This window comes from Petaurus breviceps, unplaced genomic scaffold (assembly GCF_028583685.1).
Source record: "Petaurus breviceps papuanus isolate PSGF00001 unplaced genomic scaffold, PetGlider_PUasm1.0 138, whole genome shotgun sequence".
Taxonomy (NCBI): Eukaryota; Metazoa; Chordata; class Mammalia; order Diprotodontia; family Petauridae; genus Petaurus; species Petaurus breviceps.
Window position 1 is genome coordinate 28,537,487 of NW_027185694.1, and position 21,750 is coordinate 28,559,236.

General features: G+C 35.3%; 1 protein-coding gene across 1 annotated transcript in view; it reads right to left on the reverse strand.

Annotated features, from left to right (window-relative positions):
- MEIOB (meiosis specific with OB-fold) overlaps positions 1-21,750 on the reverse strand; it is a 55,197-nt gene that overhangs the window by 26,466 nt on the left and 6,981 nt on the right. Inside the window, exons 3-6 of the mRNA XM_069065111.1 lie at positions 20,548-20,605; positions 18,645-18,776; positions 10,224-10,296; positions 4,142-4,337 (exon numbers count right to left, since the gene is read on the reverse strand). Of these exons, the coding sequence (XP_068921212.1) occupies positions 4,142-4,337; positions 10,224-10,296; positions 18,645-18,776; positions 20,548-20,605 (459 nt within the window). The remainder of the gene's footprint in view (positions 1-4,141; positions 4,338-10,223; positions 10,297-18,644; positions 18,777-20,547; positions 20,606-21,750) is intronic.

Genomic DNA, 21,750 nt, shown 5'->3' on the forward strand with positions numbered 1-21,750 from the left:
AAAAGATTTTGTATGAGCAAAATCAATGGAGTTAAAATTAGAAGGGAAAGTTAACTCAGAAAAATCTTTGTAACAAACTTGTAACAAAACCTGACAAAGGTCTGATATACAAGATATAAAATAAATTGGTCCAAAGATATAATGAGAATAAAAGTTATTTCCCAATAGATAAATGGTCAAAAGATATGAATAAGCAGTCCTCAAAAGAAGAAATGCAAACTATTAATAGCCATATGAAAAGATGCTCCAAATCACTAATAAGATTAAAATTAAGAATGAAAATAATTCTGAAGCTCTACCTCACACTACCAAATTGGCAAAGCTGGGGGAAAAAGGAAAAGGCAATTGTTGGAGAAGAGGTAGGAAAATTGTTGCTGTAGTTGTGAATTGGTCCAGTCATTCTGGAAAACAAATTTAGAATTATACCCCCACAGTCATTAAACTGTGTAAATCCTTTAATTCAGTCATACCACTTGTGGTTGGGTTGTTTCAGTCATGTCTGAGTCTTCATGACCCCATCTGGGGTTATTTTGGCAGAGATACTGGAGTGGTTTGCCATTCCCTTCTCTGGCTCATTTTACAAATGAAGAATTGAGGCAAATAGGGTTAAGTGATTTGCTTAGTCACACAGCTGATAAGTGTGTGAGGCCAGAATTGAACTCCTGAAGATGAGTCTTTCTGATTACAAGCCCACTGCTCTTATCCACTGTACCACCTAGTTGCCAGTGATATTTCTACTGGGGTTATATTCCAAAGAGATCTTTATTTAATATTTTATTTTTCCCCAGTTACGTGTAAAAGCAATTTTTGTTTTGCTTTTTGGAGGGCAATTGGGGTTAAGTGACTTGCCCAAGGTCACATGGCTAGTTTTTGTGTTAAATATCTGAGGCTGGATTTGAACTCAGGTCCTCCTGACTCCAGGGCCAGTGCTCTATTCACTGAGAAACCTAGCCTCCCCTAAAAGGAATTTTTAACATTCATTTTTAAAACATTGAATCCCAAAGAGATCAAAGAAGGGGGGTACCCATCAATTAGAAAATGGCTGAACAAATTATGATATATAGCAATGATATAGAGTATTATTGCCCATAAGAAATGGCAAAAAAAAGAGATTCAGAGAAGAGAGGCTTCTCTATGAACTGATGAATTAAGGAGAACAATTTGTATAATGATTTCATTTTAAAGAAAAACAACTCTGAAAGACAAAAACTTTGATCAATGCAATGACCAACCACAACTCCAAAAGACCAGTGATAAATCATGCTTTAGATATGATGGATTAGGGGTGCAGAATTAAACATAAGTCTTCAAGAATGACCAATACGAGAATTTGCTTTGATAGGCTATATGCATTTGTACAAGAGAAGGTTTTTTTGTGCATGGGTGGAAGAGTTATGGAGAAGAGATAAAGAGTTAGTGATAGTGATGTTAGAAAAAGAGAAAAGAAAGAAAAAAACCATCATTTAAAATACACAGAACAGAGAGTAAAATTCAGAGGGAGATACAGACAAGCAAGACTGGGGACCACCATATTGAATTTGTTATTTACTTTTAAAAAAGTCAGGCTGTAAATGTGAAAATTTGTGGTGTTGTATGTGATATTTTTTTTCTGTTCTTAGTATTTAGAGATGCTCATACTTACTAATATTTATCAAATTAATAATAATAAAAATAACATTTTTAAAAGAAAATTGAGGTGATAGCTAAACTTCTTGAGTCATATTGTTAGCTCCTCCATTTTCCAGTATCATTCAAATATAACTGACAATAACTCAGCAATAATATTCACGAGTTCTTGAGTTACTTTGAATTATGGTTTATCTAGGACTGCTGATTTTGAAGTTATTGACCTTAAGTCAATGAGGTAGATTATTGTAATAGCCACCAAATGGGATCTCTGCATGAAATCTCTCCATTTTACAATCAGTTTTCCACCCAGCTGCCAAATCGATTAGCACAGGGCAGATCTTATCACCCCTTTGATCAAGGAGCTTTAATGGCTCCCCTTTGCTTTTAGGAAAAACACAAATTCTTCTCTTCAGCAGTCAAATCCCTTCAGTATCTGGCTGTAGCCCAATTTTCCAGGATGATTCTATATTTGTTCTCCCTTACATGCTTTACACTCCAACCAGTCTACCTATTGTTCCTTATATATGACATTCCATCTTCCTGCCTCCATGCCTTTCCATAAACCTAGAAGACACCTCACCACTTTCTCTTGGAACTGTTAGCTCCCTTCAGGGGTCAGTTCAAGTGACAACTTCTTTAGAAAGCCTTTCCTGATTCTCACAATTGTTAGTATTCCCTTTACCCCCATCTGAATCACTGTATATTTATTTTGAATATGTCCTATATATACTTACTTGTGGAAATATTATATCCTTCAGTAAAATGTAAGTTCCTTGAGTACAGAGACTCACATTTTTACATTTATGTCACCAGCACCTAGCACAATGTCTGGAGCACTGTAGGTGCTTAAATGAATGCTTGTTGATTAATAGGTGACAACTAGGAGCAATCTTATTATTTTCTCATTTGTTTTGAGTTTCAACTCCCTGCTAACCATTTTTGATCTCTCTATCCAAGTTCAAAGATCATTATTAGGAAAGAAAATAGAGGCAAAATAAGCTGAACAGTTCTCCCTTCTCACTGTCATTTGTTTACTACACCAAGGAATAGCCTGCTTTATTACTTGATCCTCCTTTTGTGACAACATAGCTTTAAAAAATCCCTTTTTGTTGTTCTGTTTTTCTTGTCAGTCTCAGCTCATTCTAAGGTTTACAGCTTTTGACATTATTCTGCCACTTATTTGTATTCTTCCTCTATTATTTGTCCTTTCTTATATCTATAAATGTCTTTTTAAAAATCTAAATTGATCAGTTTGTTCTCTATGCATCCAAAGTAGTCTCTTAAAAGGAACCTTTTTTATTACTCATTGGAATTATTCATTTTTATTGTTTCCAGCCTGTCAAACCATAAGATCTTTAAAAGGTGGGATTTTGTGGCAGACTAACCATAATATAATAAAATGCTTAAAGTTTTTGTTGATTTATGCTGCTTCTAGCATATAAGCAATTCCAACTTTATGTAGAGCAACTGACAGCAGCAACTACTATATAATTGTTAGATTGTAATTTTCAACAAGAACAAAATATCTATGTTCAACAGGTAAAGTTTCTACTAATACAAGTCACTAGGTAGAGTTTCCTAGATTTGGAGTCATTCAGTGAATTGTGAAAGAGCACTGGACTAGAAAACAGGAGATTTGGGATCTAGTACTGCCTCTTCTATTTATTAACAATGTGACTTTGGGCAACTCAATGTCTCTGAACCACAGTTTCCTTATCTGTAAAAAAGAGATGATGATAATTACCCTGTACTTAAAAATCATCATTAAGTTATTCTTAATCCTTTAGCTCTTCTTCATGGGCTTTGTTTTGCAAAATTTTTCCATTTTTGTGGCTTTCTCCAAATATGGTTTTAAATTTCTTCATGAACTCCTTGAGTTGTGGTTATCAGAACTTAATAGAACAATTTTTAGTAAAAGGCTGACTATTTCTGATACACTATAGAAGAAGATCACATCTGGAGGATCATGGATTTCTATAATGTTTCAATACTTTACGATAAAATGTTGGCCAAAGTGAAATAACACTGAGTTGTTAGCCCACTGCAAGCCAATAAGCAGTGTTATTACCACTCTACCATGTATTTCAGAGTGGCTCTGGAAATAAGTGTGTCATGGTGTGTAACCAATTTACTTTGTTTATAAGTTTATACTTCTTTAAAGGATAAATCTATTATTTAAGAATCAGTGACTATTTTAGATTCATGTTCAAATGAAACCTATAAAAACCTCATATATATATATAAATACTTAATGATTATATGTATTACTATACTATACCTGGCATTCATGTGTAATTTATTTTGTTATTTGTTTACAAATAAAATATACATTTTTTTCCATAACTGGGAATATTTTTACCCTTTACCTAAAGTGATTCAAGTGACTGCTGAAGAAAGTATAAAATAAGACTGAGAATAGACAGAATTAACATATATTAGAAAAAAAAACAAATTGAGTCATCAAGATTCTAGATTAAATAGACTTTACCTGGTATGGGTTTTTTGAACTTACCGACCTTACTATCGCAAGCACATTAATAATTCTTCCATCAAGGGTTTGACCATTTGCAACAATATCACCTAGTGAATAGTAATCCTGAGAATCTTTTATGGGTAAATGCAACAAGGAAAGTAACTTAATGTCCACTTGATAGCTGGAGCAAACTCTGACCACAGAATGATTCTCACTGAGCAGCAGTTTATAGGAGCTGGATTGCAAAAATACACATACACACACATATCAAATGAGTTATTAGCAAGTTATTTTGCATAGAAAGATTTTGAAGTTAGTGTACTTTTGGGAATTTAAATTTATGACATGTTAATAAATACTTGACTTAAAATTTTTTTCAAACATTGAACAATAGAGCTATTTAATTTTTGGCTAAATGTCCAAATTTTAAGAATTTAATTTAATTTTAATTTAATCTCATTGAGTGTATATTATCTGCCCAGCCCAGTGCTAGGCATTATCAGGAATCTTTTTTTTTTTAAGTATAATACACCAAGACAATATAAAAAAACACATGATGGAAAATGCTATTCACATCCAGAGAAAGAACTGATGGAAGGGGCAGCCAGGTAGCACAGCGAGTAAGAGCACCGGCTCCAGTGTCAGGATTGACCTGGAGATCGAATCCTGGGCTCAGACACTTAGCACCCACCCAGAAACACCTGGCCGTGTAACCTTGAGCAAGTTACTTAACCCCAATTGCTTAGGGGTGGCCAGGTGGCTCAGCGAGTAAGAGCACCGGCTCCAGTGTTGGGATGACCTGGATCAAATCTGGGCTCAGATACTCAGCACCACACCCAGAAATAACTGGCTGTGTAACCTTGAGCAAGTTACTTAACCCCGATTGCTAATAAAAAAAAAAAAAAAAAGAACTGATGGAGTCTTGTAGATCGAAGCATACTATTTTCACTTTTTCCCCCCATTTTTTCGTTTTGTTCTGTTCCAACATGACTAATGTGGAAATATGTTTTAAATGAGTGCACATATATAACATATCAGATTGCTTGCTTTCTTGAGGAGGGATGGAGAAAATTTTGAAATTCAAAATCTTCCAAAAAATGAATGTTGAAAATAGTATTTACATGTAATCAGAAAAAAATACTAATTTTTTTAAAAAATAAAAAGTATAATACAAGAGCTAAGAAATTTATTTGGGGAGATATAAAAGTAAAAAGTTTTTTAAAAAATGACACATGACAGTATGTCACAAGGCAGCATGTAATGGTACTGAAATAAATGATATAGGGATTTAGAGGAGGGGGGAGATTCTTATGGGTCCTTAATGAAGGAAGCAGAAATTGAATTTTACCTTGAAGACAGATAGATAAAATAAAGGTTAAGGAATTCTATTTAGTGGAAATGATGTGAGAAAAGATGCAAGGGGAATATGTTTAGATATTTGCAGCTCAATACAATAAATAAACCCTTTAGGCTAGAATGCTGGAGACAAAGTTGAAAAAGAAGGTTGGAAGGAAGATTGTAAAAGGCTGTGAGTTCCAGGTCCTCTAGTCACAAAAAGTTTTATGTAGTCAACTAATCAAAGAATGTTAGAGCTAAAAAAGTATTTTAGAAATCACCTAGTCTAACACTTTACTGAAAGTTGATGAAAGTTCTGAGACAAACAAGTGATGAAAACAGTTTTTCAGGAGAATTAGTATGGCATGAGATTTGAAGGATGGAGTTCAAGTGGGGAGAAACTGGGACTAAAGAGGCCAGTTTAGAGACAGTTGTATTGTTAGTTGTTCCATGTCAGAGGTCAATACATGGATATAGTTTTAAGAATTTAATTTAAATTTTTTAGTGAACAAAAATCTCTCATCTACAACCTATTCGTACCCAGTGAAAAAAGAAAGAAAAACACAACCCTTGTGACAAAGAAGTCTAGTCAAGTGCAACAAATTTCCACATTGGCTTCATCCAAAGGCTTTATGTCTCAATCTGCATTAAAGAAACTGTTGTATATTATTACTCATGTGCTATGCCTACATGACACTAATACAAAAGAATTTAAAACGAAAACTTAGTTAACCAATCTGTTTTGCTTAACCAATGTAAAAAAAATTAGTTTGAGTGATTTTTCCAATGAATTGAGTTATTAATTAAATTGACCAATAAATTAAATCATAATGGAACAACTTGGTTTGTGCTTGTCATATAATTTAATTTTTTAAACATATTAATTATTTCAGGATTCAAAAGATACCCACTGAAAATATAAGCTATACATTATAGCTAAGAGGCAGCATGGTTCATTGAGAGAGTGTGGATAAGAATCAGAAGATTTGGATCCTAGGCCCATCCCTGCCACTAATTAGTAACATGACCTTACAAATCCCTGTGCCATAATTTCCTTATCAGTTTAATGAAGATAATACCACTAGTCCTATCTCCTTAGGTGGCTGCTATAAGGACAAAAATGAGGTGACACATGTGATAGTGGTTTTAAAAGCTAAACTGTAGACTACTGAATATTTGAGAGTTGGGATTTTTTGTTTGTTTTTAGATTCGAAGTAATCTAGATTGATCTCATTTTATGGATAAATAAAATCAGGCCTGGAGATGTTAAGTGAATTTATCTAAAGTCATACAACAAGATTTTTTATCTACTATTTAGAAGCTGGGGTCTTCTAATTAGGCTAACTTTTTAAATTCTTACTCTAAAAATCCAACACTATCTTTGCCCATATCTAGTTTCATGTTCTCCAAAGAACCTACTTCTTCTTCCTGGTCCAACTATTATTATTTCATATTTTCTCACTTGATGGGTCTACAAGTTTGTTCTTTGTTTAGTTGTTTCAGTCATATCTGACTCCTTGCAATCCCATTTGGAGATTTTCTTGGCAAACATACTGGAATGGTTTGCTATTTCCTTCTTTAGCTCATTTTACAGATGAGGAAACTGATGCAAACAGGATTAAGTAACTTGCCTAGGGTCATACAATTTTGTAAGTATCTGAGGTCATATTTGAACTCATGAAGATAAGTTTTCCTAATTTCAAGCCCAGGGCTCTATCTACTGTGCCAACAATCTGCCACTGTTGCCAGTTTATTAAGGTTAGATTAGGTTATCTGAGCCTTAGTAGTCCATACTAAACTCCCTTTATTTTAGTCATAGGCAATCCATCATAAAATCATAGATTTAGAACTAGAGGGGCTTAAAAAGTCTAACCCAGGGCAGCTAGGTGGGGCAGTGGCCCTCGAGTCAGGATGACCTGAGTTCAAATCCGGCCTCAGACACATAGCACTTACTAGCTGTGTGACCTTGGACAAGTCACTTAACCCCAATTGCTCTGCCTTCCCTCCCCCCCCCCCCCAAATCTAACCCTCTTATTTTATTAATGAGGAAACTGAGGACCAAAAACTAAAATTACATGCTCAAGGTTACACTTATAGTACATAGCAAGCTGAGAATTGAACCCCAATCCTGTGATACCAAATGCAGCATTCTCTCTATTGCACCACATTGCCCCTGTCATTATTTTTGCCTCTTCCATTTCTTGGGTGCTGTATTTGTACTTTTTGAATCTTTATCTTTATTTTTCTTCTTGTGAAACTGAATATCTTTTGTCACTTTTTGTCAAGGTGCAGTTTGCATGGAAATAAAAAATATATAATGCACTGGCCCACATACACACTGTATAAGCAGAACAGATTAGATGATTTGAACAGATAAAGCCCTTATGTTGTGCATGTCATTCATCCTCTGTATCTTTGCCTGTAAAACACTCCTTGCTTTCATCTATTGAATGTCTCCTACCTGTCTTTCAAAATCACAACTTAAGGGGTGGCTCGGAGGCACAGTGAATAGAGCACCGGCCCTGGAGTCAGGAGGACCTGAGTTCAAATCCAGCCTCAGACACTAAACACAAAAACTAGCCGTGTGACCTTGGGCAAGTCACTTAAACCCAAATTGCCCTCCAAAAAGCCAAAAAAAAAAAAAAGAAATAAAATCACAACTTAAGTGTCACCTTCTCTAAGAAGCCTTCTATAGCAAAATAGGACCATAGAAATTAGAACTGTAAGGGACCTTAAAAAATAATCTCGTACAACATCCTTAATTTACATATGAAGAAACTTGGAGTCAGAGAGGTTAAGTGACCTTGAACTTAGCAGTTATACTGGTAATAAGTAGAAGAGTCAAAACACAAAATCAAATCCTTTGACCCCAGCAGTGAGAAGATTTTGTTTTCACTGAATGCGGTATATTATGATGTCAACTATAGATGATTTATTTGGATATTTTTTAGATATAGATTTTTTAGATATTTTTGGATATATTTAAAGCATTAGTGTGCATGTCATACATAAGTGCTCTTTTACCAATCCCCCTTGTTGATTGCAACATTCTTCCTTGGTCAGTCATTCAATCAGTCAGTCAGTAAACATTTAGTAATCATCTATTGCATGTCAGGCACTGTGCTAAGTGCTGGAAATACAAAGAAAAGCAAAAGATCACTAAAGCAAAAAAATCACCTGTCCTCCAGGAGCTCACAGTCTATTGGGGAAGACAGCATGCAGACAACTATGCATAAACAAGCTAAATATAGGATAAAGAGGAAATAATAAACAGAAGGGAGGTACTAGAATTATGAGATACTGGGAAAGACTTCCAGTAGAAGGTGGGATCTTAGTTGGGACTTGAAGAAAACCCAGAAAGGTAGGAGGTAAAGATGAGGAGGGAGAACATTCCAGGCATGGGAGACAGCCAGGAAAAATTCCAAGAGTTAGGAGATGGAGTATCTTGTTTGAGGAAAAACCAGGAGGAAGTGTTATTGGATTTCAGAGTACCTGGGTTGGCATAGGTGAAAGAATACCAAAAAGATAAGAAGGGGAATAGGTTATGAAAAGCTTTGAATGCCAAAGAGCAATTTATATTTAATCCAGGAGATGATAGGGAGCACTGGAATTTATTAGTAAGGGGAAGGGGTACGTGTGTGACATTGTCAAACCTGTGCTTTAGGAAGATTACTTTGACAATTCAGACCTTTTGGATTTCATACTTTTGTTAACTATCTAAGATACTGGTCTTGTAATATTGTGCAATATAATTACGTATGTTGTTGTTTAGTTGTGTCAGACTCTTCATGACTCTATTTGGGTTTGTGGGGGTTTTTTTTGGTAAAGATAGTGGAGTGGTTTGTCATTTCCTTTACCAGCTCATATTACAGAAGAGAAAACTGAGGCAAACAGGGTTAAGTGACTTGCATAGCTACTAAGTGTTTGAGGCCAGAGTTGAACTCAGGAATGTGTCTTGATGATTCTAGGCCCCACACTCTATCCATTCTACCACCTAGCTGCTTCTAGTTACCTAGTGGTGTCTTATTCTATACTTCTATACTGTACTATAATAAGTTCCCTGAAGGCAAAAGCCATATAATAACTAAACTTTGTCCCTCCCTACCCCCTACCTTAGTGCCTGGCAAAGTGCTCTGCACAAATAGGTGCTTAATAAATGTTTACTTGATTTTCAGTTGATAATATAAAGGCAATATTTATAAAGGGAAATAATGAATACAGGTAAATATTTGAGATTGTAAAAATGGGACATTTAATATCCTTCCTCTTTGAGGTCCAAGTAATTTAAAGTTAAAATGTTGCTATAGGACTGTCCTAACTAAAGCACAATGGTTGGCAGCATTAATGGGGAACTATGTGCCAGTCCTTGCAGTTGGATTTTTGCAACCCACTACTCTTGAAACAAGATTGTTACTTTCTCTCTTCAAAATCCTTCTTTAATGCTAACTTCTCAAAAAAAGATAAAGGAGAACTGAACTTCATGCTGAAGCTTTGAGAAAAGGAATTTTTTAAGATTTATTTTTTCCTACATATTACTTTCATTGCCAAAATATGAAAAGCTAAGAATCAGAATCATCTCTCTAAAGAAAAATGCTACATTTTCTCTTTATAATGCAGACCAGACATTGCATACTTATGTAGGCAATGAGAAGTTATATGTTGTAGGATTAATCTTAGAGTTTTCAAAATGAAGTGTACCACCTTGTGGCAATCTAATTTGATACTTAGGCAATAGTAATCATGCTAATTATACCAAAAAGGTCATAGTTCTTTGTCATGAATTTACCTTGGAGTTGTAGGATTGAATTTTTCTTCTTTTTCTATTTCCTTTGTCTGCACTAATGGATTTTCAATTATCACTAAAACAGAGAGAAAAGTATGATTTAACTTCAAAATGATAATAATCCTAACAAAGTAAAAGTCAGAAATAATAAGTGATTTATAATGAAAAAGAATGGATACATATAGCATAGTGAGTTTGAAACAATATTTTCCCCAAATTGTACAAACATGTACCTTTATACTTAATTTTTGTAATTAAGTACACCATAAGGCTTATGGCTTGTGTTTTTTACAAAATTGTTTTATATCATTATGTAATCAAATTTTACAGCACAGACTTATTCTTATAGCAAATACCATTAAAAAATGTGGGGGTCTTTATGATAATAACAAAGCTAATACTCTGAGAGGCAGTGTGCTTTAGTGAATGAAGGGCTGGCCTTGGAGTCAGGAAGACCCGGGATCAAGCCCTGACCTCTGATACATATTAGTTGTATAACCGGGGGCTAGTCATAACATCTTAGTGTCCCAAACAGGTGATGACCTACATTGGCAGGAGTTTTCGAAGGAGTTTCCCATACTCATTAAATCACAGATAAAGAAGAGAAACAACAGAAAATACTTTATATATGCATAGTGCTTTGCTATTTACAGAGTAGTTATGCATACATTAACTTATCTGATCATAACAACCCGTGTTCTGGTTCTAGCTGTCACTACTTAACTTTCTTTTTTTATGGCTTTGTTTTTTTAATTTGTAATTTATTCATTTTTAGTTTTTTTTTTTTTTAAGCAATTGAGATTAAGTAACTTGCCCAAGGTTACACGCCAGTTTTTTTGTGTGGGTGTTAAGTATCTGAGGCCGGGGCCAGTGCTCTTACTCACTGCGCCACCTAGCCGCCCCTATTTTTAGTTTTCAACATTCATTTCCACAAGATTTTGAGTTACAAATTTTCTCCCCATCTCTCCCCGACCCCCACCCCAAGATGGCAAACATACTGACTACCCCTCTTATTCTACCTCTCTTATACCCCGCCCCCTCCCATGCTCTCCATTACTTTTTTGTAGGGCAAGATGGATTTCTATATCCCATTGCCTGTATTTCTTAGTTGCATGTAAAATCATTTTTTTTTTTGACATTTGTTTTTATAACTTTGAGTTCCAGATTCTCTCCCTTCTCCCCTCCTCACCTACCCCTACTGGGAAGACAAGCTATTCAATATGGACTATACATGTGTAGTTATGCAAAACATTTCCATAGTAGTTATATTGTGAAAGACTAACTATATTTCCCTCCATCCTATCCCGTCCCCCATTTATTCTGTTTTCTCCTTTGACCCTGTCCCTTTTCAAAAGTGTTTGCTTCTAACCACCCTCTCCTTCAGGTACTCCTTCCTTCTATCATCCCTGCTCTTATCTCCTTTTCCCCTAGTTTCCTGTAGGATAAGATACCCAATTGAATATGTATGTTATTCCCTCCTTAAGCCAAATCCAATGAGGTAGTTACTTAACTTTCAATCTCAGTTTCCCCCTCAGTAAAGTGGAGGTAACACCTGTACTATCTAGCTCATGAGGCTGTTGTAAAGATTAAATAAGACAACATGTAAAGGGCTTTGTAAATCATAAGATACTATCATTGTTGTTATTGTTGACAAGGTAGAAATGACTATTCTCATTTCACAGATCAGGACACTGAGGCTAACAAAAATTAAAGCCACATGATTGGAAATGGGACTGGAAATGGGACTATTTTTAAATTATTTCAAACCTTCTGAAGGTAACATAATGGATGACAAGTGCTAAGTTCTCTTATAAAAAATTACTTGGAGTCATTTTCAGAGACAGAGCAGTAGGCTGTTGGGATCGATGATCTCACATCATTTAGCATTTTTTTATGTCTGTACCCAAACTGAGGACCAACAAAAATACTACTTCAAGGATTGAAGCCTACAACAATCCTGTACAACTTTAAATACTTTCTTTGGTTCTCATTCAATTAACAGTCACTCATAACACTTGTATTTTCTTTATAGTATAACTGGGGAGAGAATGAAGAAAGCTGAACTGAGCCTTAACTGAGTTCTATATTCAACAAAAATTTATTAAATACCTATTATATTCAGAAAACTGTCCTAAGTGCTAGATGAAATACAAAATTTAGATAAGACAAGAGTCCTTGTGTTCATAGAGTTTACTGACTAGAAGAGAAAATAACCCTTTAAGAACACAAATATAAGAGTTGGAGAGTAGCAATCATAGCCTTAATGTTAGCAGTTATCTCCTTTGAGTTTTCATTTAACCTTCAAGAGGCATACAGAGTCTCCTAGGCCCACAGGGCTACCTGGTACTCTTGATAATCCAGATCCATTGATCTTGCCCTAGTTTTTAAAGGTGAAATTGCTTGGGGTTCTGGAAGGACCCATTGAAGGTTGGGCTAGAGTAGAGATGGGCTTCTCTCTGTAGCTGGTCAGTTTTACCATTTGGTTTTCACTTTAGTTAATAACCTGGAGGAAGCAGACCTATGTCACTTTGGACAAAATCACTTAACCTCATCTGTTAAATGAGGAAGTTGTACTAAATCCATAAGCCTAAGAGCTCTAGGGTCAAGACTACTTAAAATAGTCACAACTTAACTATCAAGGCATGGCCTTGGGAAAGAAATAGAACAACAAGAAATGTTAAGAACATTTCTGGAGCGGCTTGGTGGTATAGTAGATAGAGTGCTAGACTTAGAGTCAGGAAAACTTTTCTCAGAAGCTTTTTATCTATATGATGTAAGCAAGTGATTGAAGCTCTCTGAACCTACATCAATAATATGAGATTGGACTTGACCTCTAAAGTCACTTCTAGCTTTAATCTATGATACTATGAATTTCTTTGGAGCCATGAGCTCCCAGGCAACAGATGTATATACACACTTCTACTGGCTTTTTGAAAGCCAAGAGAAGGCAATAACCTGACAGAGAAGGAGAAAGAGTTCCGTGACTGGTCCTCCCTCCAAAAGACGGAGTGGCTAAGGATGATCCAAAGCTTCCTTCCTGTATTATGCCACCAAACTCTGCCTTTCCCCAAAGTGCTACAAAATTGCCTCTCACTCCTTAAACCATTCCTGTAAATTTTTTTTTTCTAAATCAAATGCTTTATTAACTTCTGGTTTACATCATTGATTTCCGCAGATTTTGAGTTACAGATTTTCTCCCTGTTTTCCCCTTATCCACCACCACCCCAAAATATCGATCCCACTGGATATCCCCTCCTCCAATCTGCTCTCTCCCCTATCTTCTCCCATACCCCCTTCAACTTTCCAGTAGGGCATGGTGGATCTCTATGCCCCAGTGCCTGTATATTTTATTTCCCAGTTATATGTAAAATAATATTAATACATTCCTGTAAATTTTACTCTGTTTTCCACTCCCTATTTTTGTGTATTATTAGTGTATATGTAATATTTTTGTTGTTCAATTGTTTTGGTCATGTCTGACTCTTTATGATCTCATTTGGGGTTTTCTTGGCAAAGATAGTGAGTGGTTTGCCATTTCCTTCTCCAGTTCATTTTACAAATGAGGAAACTGAAGCAAACAGGGTCAAGTGACTTGCCCAGGGTCACACAGCTGGTAAGTGTCTGAGGTCAGATTTGAACTCAGTAAGATGAGTGTTGCTGACTCTTGAGATGGCACTCTATCCACTCTACCACCTAGCTGCCCTCTTTTAGCTTTTAGAAGAGAATATTAACTGAGAAGTTATAGGAAGAACAAAAGTAACAAAGGTTTTTTCCAGTCCCTGGGGATACACTCTACCCATCTTTATAGATGAAGAAACTGAGGCAGATAGATGAAGTGACTTGCCCAGAGTCACATAGGTAGTTAGTGACTGAGATCAGATATGAACTCAGGTCTTCCTGATTCCATGGCTGGTGCTCTATCCTCTGCACCACCTAACTGCCCATACATATATGTATACTTAAATATTATATATATACATATATATGTATATATACATATATATATACATATATATGTATATATACATATATGTATATATGCTTTAGTGTAAAGTGGTCATTTACCAAATTATTGTGAGGGATAGTGATAGGACTAGGGATGAAACATTAAAGAAAAGACAAGGTAAAAAGGATGCCTTTATCCTTGTAACCCATATTAAACTTGATTCTCTAACAGTTAAGAATACAACATAGTTTTCCTGATATCCTCAAGTTACTTTATAACATGAAGTCTTTGATGTCAGATGACTTTCCCACTTTCATTACATTTAAAAGGGTCTTGTCCCTGTAAGAATTCATCTATGACTACTAAAGGATGAGCCCTGGTTGAATGCTTTCCCACATTCATTACATTTATGAGGTTTTTTCCCCCAGGATGAATTCTCTGATGTTGCACAAGTGATTAGCTATTATTGAAAATTTTCCAACATTTATTGCATTTATGCGGCCTCTCTGTAGTATGAATTCTTTGATGCTGGTAAATTGTACACCCCTACTGAAAGCCTTCTCACATTCATTACACTCATATTTTCTCCTGTATGAATTCTCTAATGAAGAGTGAGAAGTATGATGTCATTAAACGTTTTCCCATATTCATTACATACATAGAGGTTTTTCTCCAATGTGTTCTCTGGTATTGAATAAAATCTGAATTGTAACTAAAGCCTTTTCCAGATTTATTATACTTGAAGGATTTCCCTGAGGAGATTTTATGATGTTTAATTATATCTAAATATTGTCTAACACTTTTCAAGTGTATCATAGTTATGGAGACAATTTCTTATATGAACTCTTTTTTTGTGTATATAAAGAATGCTTCTGGACTAAAGTTTATTATAAATATTAAGTACATGGTCTTTGTTTTTTTTATTAGGAAGTGTTTTTTTTTTTTTTAGCAATTTTAATTTGCCTAAAATATCTCTCCTGGTTTGCCCTGCTGTGTCTTTGACCTGGTATTATATTCCTAGGTTTCTCTCAATTTGGAGTCCGTGGGCCAAAATCAAATGAATCTTCCTAGGAATGATTTTTCCATACAAATGCTCAACTGTGGAGCTGAAACCTTGGTTTCAGGTAGAGTTTTCCAATCTGAACTTGTGCTTCCTGGGGCTTCTCTTTCTGGGATCCACTGGCATTTCTTCTTTCTCTAGATGGGAAATCATCTTTGCTTTAGAAACTGACAAAGAAAAAGTACATTCCTATAGTTCTCCATTAGCACATCCCCACATACAAATCCCCTCTGAGCTAGGTCCACTGGTCTCCATTCCTGCTAGGTAAAATTCATGCTCACATTCTTGAATGACACTGGTTTTTTTGGATGCTTGGCTCTCAGGAACATATGTCTCATTGCATCTTTCTTTTAAGCTCTTATCCTGGGAAAAGGTGTTGTGCTGAGTTTGAAGAGGAACTTTCTCAAGCATTTGGGACAAATTGTCTGTCAGGATTACCACTTTCTTTTTTTTTTTTTTAAAGCAATCGGGGTTAAGTAACTTGCTCAAGGTTACAAGGCCAGTTATTTCTGGGTGTGGTGCTGAGTATCTGAGCCCAGATTTGATCCAGGTCATCCCGACACTGGAGCCGGTACTCTTACTCACTGAGCCACCTGGCCACCCCTAAGCAATTGGGGTTAAGTAACTTGCTCAAGGTTACACGGCCAGGTGTTTCTGGGTGGGTGCTAAGTATCTGAGCCCGGGATTCGATCTCCAGGTCTTCTCAACACTGGAGCCGGTGCTCTTACTCGCTGTGCTAACTGGCCGCCCCAGGATTACCACTTTCTTACTGTTCTTTGGATGTTGAGACTTAACCCAAATCTTAGCCATCCTGAACAGGATGTCAAGGATTGCTTTAGCACCAGCAGTTCCAGAACTTGTTCCTTTGTATGAATCTCATATTTTAGTCACTGAATAGATAACTCTTGGAACTAGATCTTAATTTCCCTTGGCCCATTCATTTCTGGATACTAAAACAAGCTGAAGCTCTGATAAGTGACCTTGAGGTCAGATATGCCTCTTCCTAAGATGACTTTCTTTTCTCTGTGGATTCACTTTTTGATCTTACTTAAATTAGGTGGAAATGGAATTGGGTAGGTCAAAGAGGTGACCATCATCTAGCTTTGAGACATTATTTTTCTAGATGGGGGTTTTATACCAGAGTTAAGATTGAAATGTAACCCCTGTCCCAAAGCCCATTGGAATGGGATTCTCTCTTATCAGTGGAGGTGAATGCCCTGCTTTTTGTGAGGATGAGGGGCTGGGTAGAGTTCGTGATAAGTGAGCCAGCTCAGTCTTCACCAGTACCCCTTGGTACTCCCTAAAGGCCAGTACTCTTATAAATTCTTCAAACTTCAGGAGTCTTCAAGTGGCAAGTTGTTCCAGGCTCTTCTGACTTATAGCTTCAAGAAAGAAGATGGAAGTGGCTAATGCTAGCTCAGGTTGCTGAAGTAAAAAGACTCTGGGAAGACATATGAAGAGCTAGAAGTCTCCATCATGCTCCTATCCAACTTGCTGCTCTAGAGACTTTGGGGAGTTTCCCCTTAAGAGAGATCAAGAAGAATCTCTAATGGTTAAGCTGATGTATCTCTGATTTCTGTTTTACTAAGATTTAGATGAATGGGTTTCTTTGCTATTTGATATGTGTATATATCATAGAATTGGTATTAGATGGAAAAGGGGTCAAGCCTTGGATGTAGAGCTTAGATGTCTCCCTTCCTCCATTAACAATAATAATGTCAAAGTGATCAGAAGTTAGATGAAACCCGGTCATACTCTCTAGAGCAGATAGTTTTAATTTTAGCCCCTTTCCCACCCCACTCTCTCCTGAGAGAGCAGAGCAGCCTCTGACTCCAAGCTTCTGACTTATCTGCTTCCTCTCTTGGCAGAGATGAATTTCTCCTTTGGAGAAGTGTGTAAGGGAAGAAGCTAGAAATATCTATCCAGTCTCCTTTTCAGACACACAATGACAAGCCCTCACTACAGGTAGATATCACAACACATGTGCAGCTCTCTCTTGTTACCTGTATGTTCACTAGGGGTCCAGCCCTTTTCAGGCTCAGGCTACTGTCCCAGCAAGTGATCCTGGGCATGAGTTCTCCAGATCAGATGAATGATAAGAGCAAAGAACCTGGAAAACAAAATAGCTATCTCCCAATGGCACCTGGGGGACTATGTGCAAAAACTCTACACACTACATCGCCACAGCTGGAGATACCAAACTACAATTCCCAGAATCCTGCTGGCTGTTTTCCATTTCCAGGAGGATCTAAGGATTCAGTTTTCCATAAGTTCTGCTTCCTAGCTTTCTAAATTTCCTTTCTGCTATGGTCTAGAGATCTAGTGGTTGTTTTCCTACAGTTCTACCTTACATTTCCCTAGCTCTACCTTAAAAAAACATCCTAACTTGCCAATCCATCCAGAAAACTTGTATTCTACTAGCCTAAAGCAAATCACATCATGAAGGAAGACAAATGTTAAAAGCTTTCTTACCACGTGTAAAGCTATTTAAGAGGGGGCAGTTGTGGCTGGAGGGGGAAGCCTTTGTGAATAGTCATAATATTCTGTATTTGAGTTAAAAAAAAAAGACTTCTTGGATTGCAGCATTAGTTTTCCTGTAGCACTGAAAAATCACCATGGCCATGATAGAGGTTTCAGTAAACATGATACTTAGGTGTGAAATGCACCAAATAAAGTGATACTATAATTAATTATTTTGATAGCAAAACTGATGCCATATAAAGTTCAGTGGAAAAGATTAGGGCGGGGCTAAGGAGGGAGTTAGTTGAGAAGGCAAGAATTGTGTGGAAGTAGAGATAGAATTGTTCTGCTTGTCTGTAGAAGACAATACCAATGGATGGAAACTAGAAGGAAGCAGATTTTGTTTCAATATAGGGACAAACTTCCTCATAATACTAATAGCCAGCATTTATGTAGTGCTCAAGCCTTATCTAATTTGATCCTTGAAACAGAGATAGCTATTATTACTCCCATTTTGCAGAGGAGGAAACTAAGGCTGAGAGGTTTTGGTTTTGTTTTTAAAATAACTTAAAGTCTCTTTAAAGTACAACTGGCCATCTTTTATAAGTAGTGACTTTCCTGCCCTGGAGCTGTTTACCCAGAGGCTAGATGACCACCTGCCAGGCAGTTAGGGATGTGGTAGAACAGGTACATATTTCAGGTAAGGGTCAAACTTGGATAATTTCTGAAATCCCTTAAAATTCTGAGGTCCTATGATAAGGAAGTGTTAATTCTCAGTTTACATATTTTAGGTTATTTGACTTATATTTCCTTGATACATAATAAAGCTGGATCATTTGTTTCCAATCAAACAAGTTCAATTTATGTCTTTAGAGGAAAAGCTGGTTTATTTAAGCCACAAACATTAATGTCATGGGAAAGAATTATAATAGCAATAGGTAAAAAATAAATAACTTACCACATTCACCAACTCTAAAGCTTTTGGAAAGTGATTTAATATAATCTTCCTTTCCCCAGGATGTTACATTTATAAAATAAGTTGGTGAATCTCGAATGGTGAAGTTGAAAGTGTACCTTTCTGATCCAATATCTAAAGAAAAAAAAAGATAAGGTTTTTAGTTTTCAAATGTAAAAGCTTGGATTCATTAATTCTTATTATTATGTGAACTAATCCAGATGCCAAGCACACAGTATCCAATTAATGTATATCAATTACAAATTCTTTATACGCTGATGGATTTCATTTGTGTGAGTTCCTTCCACTAGTACAGATCCCAATCTATACATAAGTTCTCATCCTGTGAAATTATATGTTGTAATTTATTGACTTGTAAAATAGAGTGAAGAATGAAGCTAACTCTGAATTCATGGCAAATATGCCTTTCTTCCCCCTTTTCCTCAATTTTCTGTCCGTTAGATTGGGGGGGGGCGTTTGTCTTTTTTGAACTTAAACAATTCAGAGAGTTACTTCAATTTTCCCTTTCACTTTGTGTAGTTATAATTCCAAAGTATTGAACAAAGGGTTTGTGCTTCTGAATGATGGCCTGATGAATACCACAAGGGGTCAGTAAATATTTTAATGACTTCTGGTTCCTGTAGTAGTAGGAATGCCTTGAAGCACTTAGGAACCAGTCTGGATTCCTTATGCTGTTCTAACAATTCTTTTGTTTTTATCATTATTAGTGAAATTTGGGGGTTTGATTTACAGCATAAAGAATGTACATTTTTGAGGGTAGATGTATTAGTGTTGTTGATTTTTTTAAAATACATCACAGATCTTTTAAAATGAATGGGAGAAAAAATTGAAAATAAAAATTAAGGTGTGCATTCATACACTATCACAGATTAAATAAATTAGATTAACACAGGTCACAGTTACCCAAATGATTAAAATAAAAGTGAAACTTTTTCGGCCAAAATTCTTGATGAATTTTACAGCTTTTAACTCCATATATTCCTTCTTACACTGTAGAATTTAAATTAAAATTGTAGAAAAAATGCTGAACTTTACATATTTAACATTTTGCATTTTGAATATGCCATTTTTCTGTTGTCCACAAAAATTTGACAATGCATTTATTCAAAAGTCCAATTCTAGTTTAAGAATATTTATATAAAAGCAAGACATCAATTTAGTATAGTCAGAATAATGAAAAAAGTAAAAACAAAGCAAAACATAAAATAAAATGTTTTTAGTGGAATTTGGAGGTCTGATTTAGTATGCAAAAGCAAAACAAATAACTATCTGACAACTCCATTTAAAGTAGTTATTTGAAATCATACAGACATAGTTACATAGAATTTACATCACTAAGAGAATATGGTATAAATCACTAAGATTTCAAGGTACATGAGACAATAGACTGAAGTGCTTGAAATTTGTATAATATATTTAGAAGTTATTACTTATTCATGCATATCCTGAGGATAACTATTAAAGTTAAAAATGATTAGAAGATAGAGGGTATGACAGATATAGTTAAAAGGGGGAAAATGTAGTCAAATGAATTTTTCCCTTACCTAATCCAAAAAAATAATTTTCCTCCTTTTTTCACTTTATTAACTAGCTCATTTATTGAATGGACCAAATCAGCTAGTTGTTTTGGTATTATATTATAGATATAGCCTTGAATAATTATTCTCTAGAAACATCAAATAACATCATCTAATAACTTATTATCTCTTGAGTATTTTCACACACATGATTCTTAATTAGGTACTTTATCAAACAGAGAAACATAGTTCTTGCCCTTTAGGAGTTTAACATGCATGACAAATTCAATCATTTAAATATCCTTGACTCTAATCATACAAACTTAAGTTACAGCTTATGAAAAATAAAGAGTTAAATTTAACTCTACTTTTTCTGTCTGGAAAGCCTTTGGCATCTGTTTTCCCAATAACCATACCGATTATACTCTGAAAAACAAAAAGGTTATAGAACCAATATTAAACACAGATGTACATGGTAAATTTGATTTCATGGACTTGTTATATTTTACTGGTTATAACAAACATATTTTTGACTAGTAATCATTTAAAAGCATTTATTCTAGGGTGGCATGTAAATGAACAATATAAACATTAAACAGCATAAGGACTAATACAAAGTAGTTGGATAGCTAACTACCTTACAAAAGTATTTTAGCACTAACCATGTTTCTACTTTATTTTTAATCACTAGGTGGAGCACAGTAACTGTCCTATGCTTTAGATACTTAACTGAATTCATTCAAAGCACATGTATAATGCAATTTAATTTCCTAAGGCCTTCAAAGCTTTCTTTTATATGGGAATTTTTTTTGACAATTCACATAAAATTGCTTCATTCCTTAATCCAAATGTGCTGGACAGTAACATAAATTAGATTGTAACAAAACCTATATATTGCAGCTGATAAATCAAAGTTATAAGCTCTAGTTCTTAAAATCTAGGTAGATCATTAAATATCTTCTTTAAAACTTTATTGTTTATTTTAGTGTCTACCAAGAAGAATAAAAAATTAAAACACTTTTAAAAAGTCAAGATTATTAGCTTTTTTCTTACAAAGGATAAACCCATGCTTATATTAATAGTTCTAGCAGCTGTTGTTCATGTGGCAATAATTTGTTGCACTCAAACTTTAAAGAATTCCACATCCTAACCGAACTTCTGGCTACCCCTTTGCATTTATGACTAATGTTACTATTTCTTTAACTCTATATGAATATAGGGAACCCCTCTGAACTTTCCTGGGGAAACTCAGCTTGCTGAAATATGGGGAAAAAATCTTTCTGACTTCTGAATCAGGCGATTAGGAATCAATTTATATCCCCAAGATTAAACTTGGAAGTACAAACAATGGAAGTTATTTATAGGCACTACTTCCATTAAGAAAACTAGACAACCAAAGTTAGAAAACTTGCAAGTAGGGGTGTATATGTCATTTGTTTTATAAAGAGATTCTTCACTTTACAAATGTATTCATTCCAGATATTTCTTTGGTTAGATCCCTTTGTACATTTAAGATTCTTCAATTTTACACACATACACATTTAATTGACATTCAACATTTCAGGAAACCA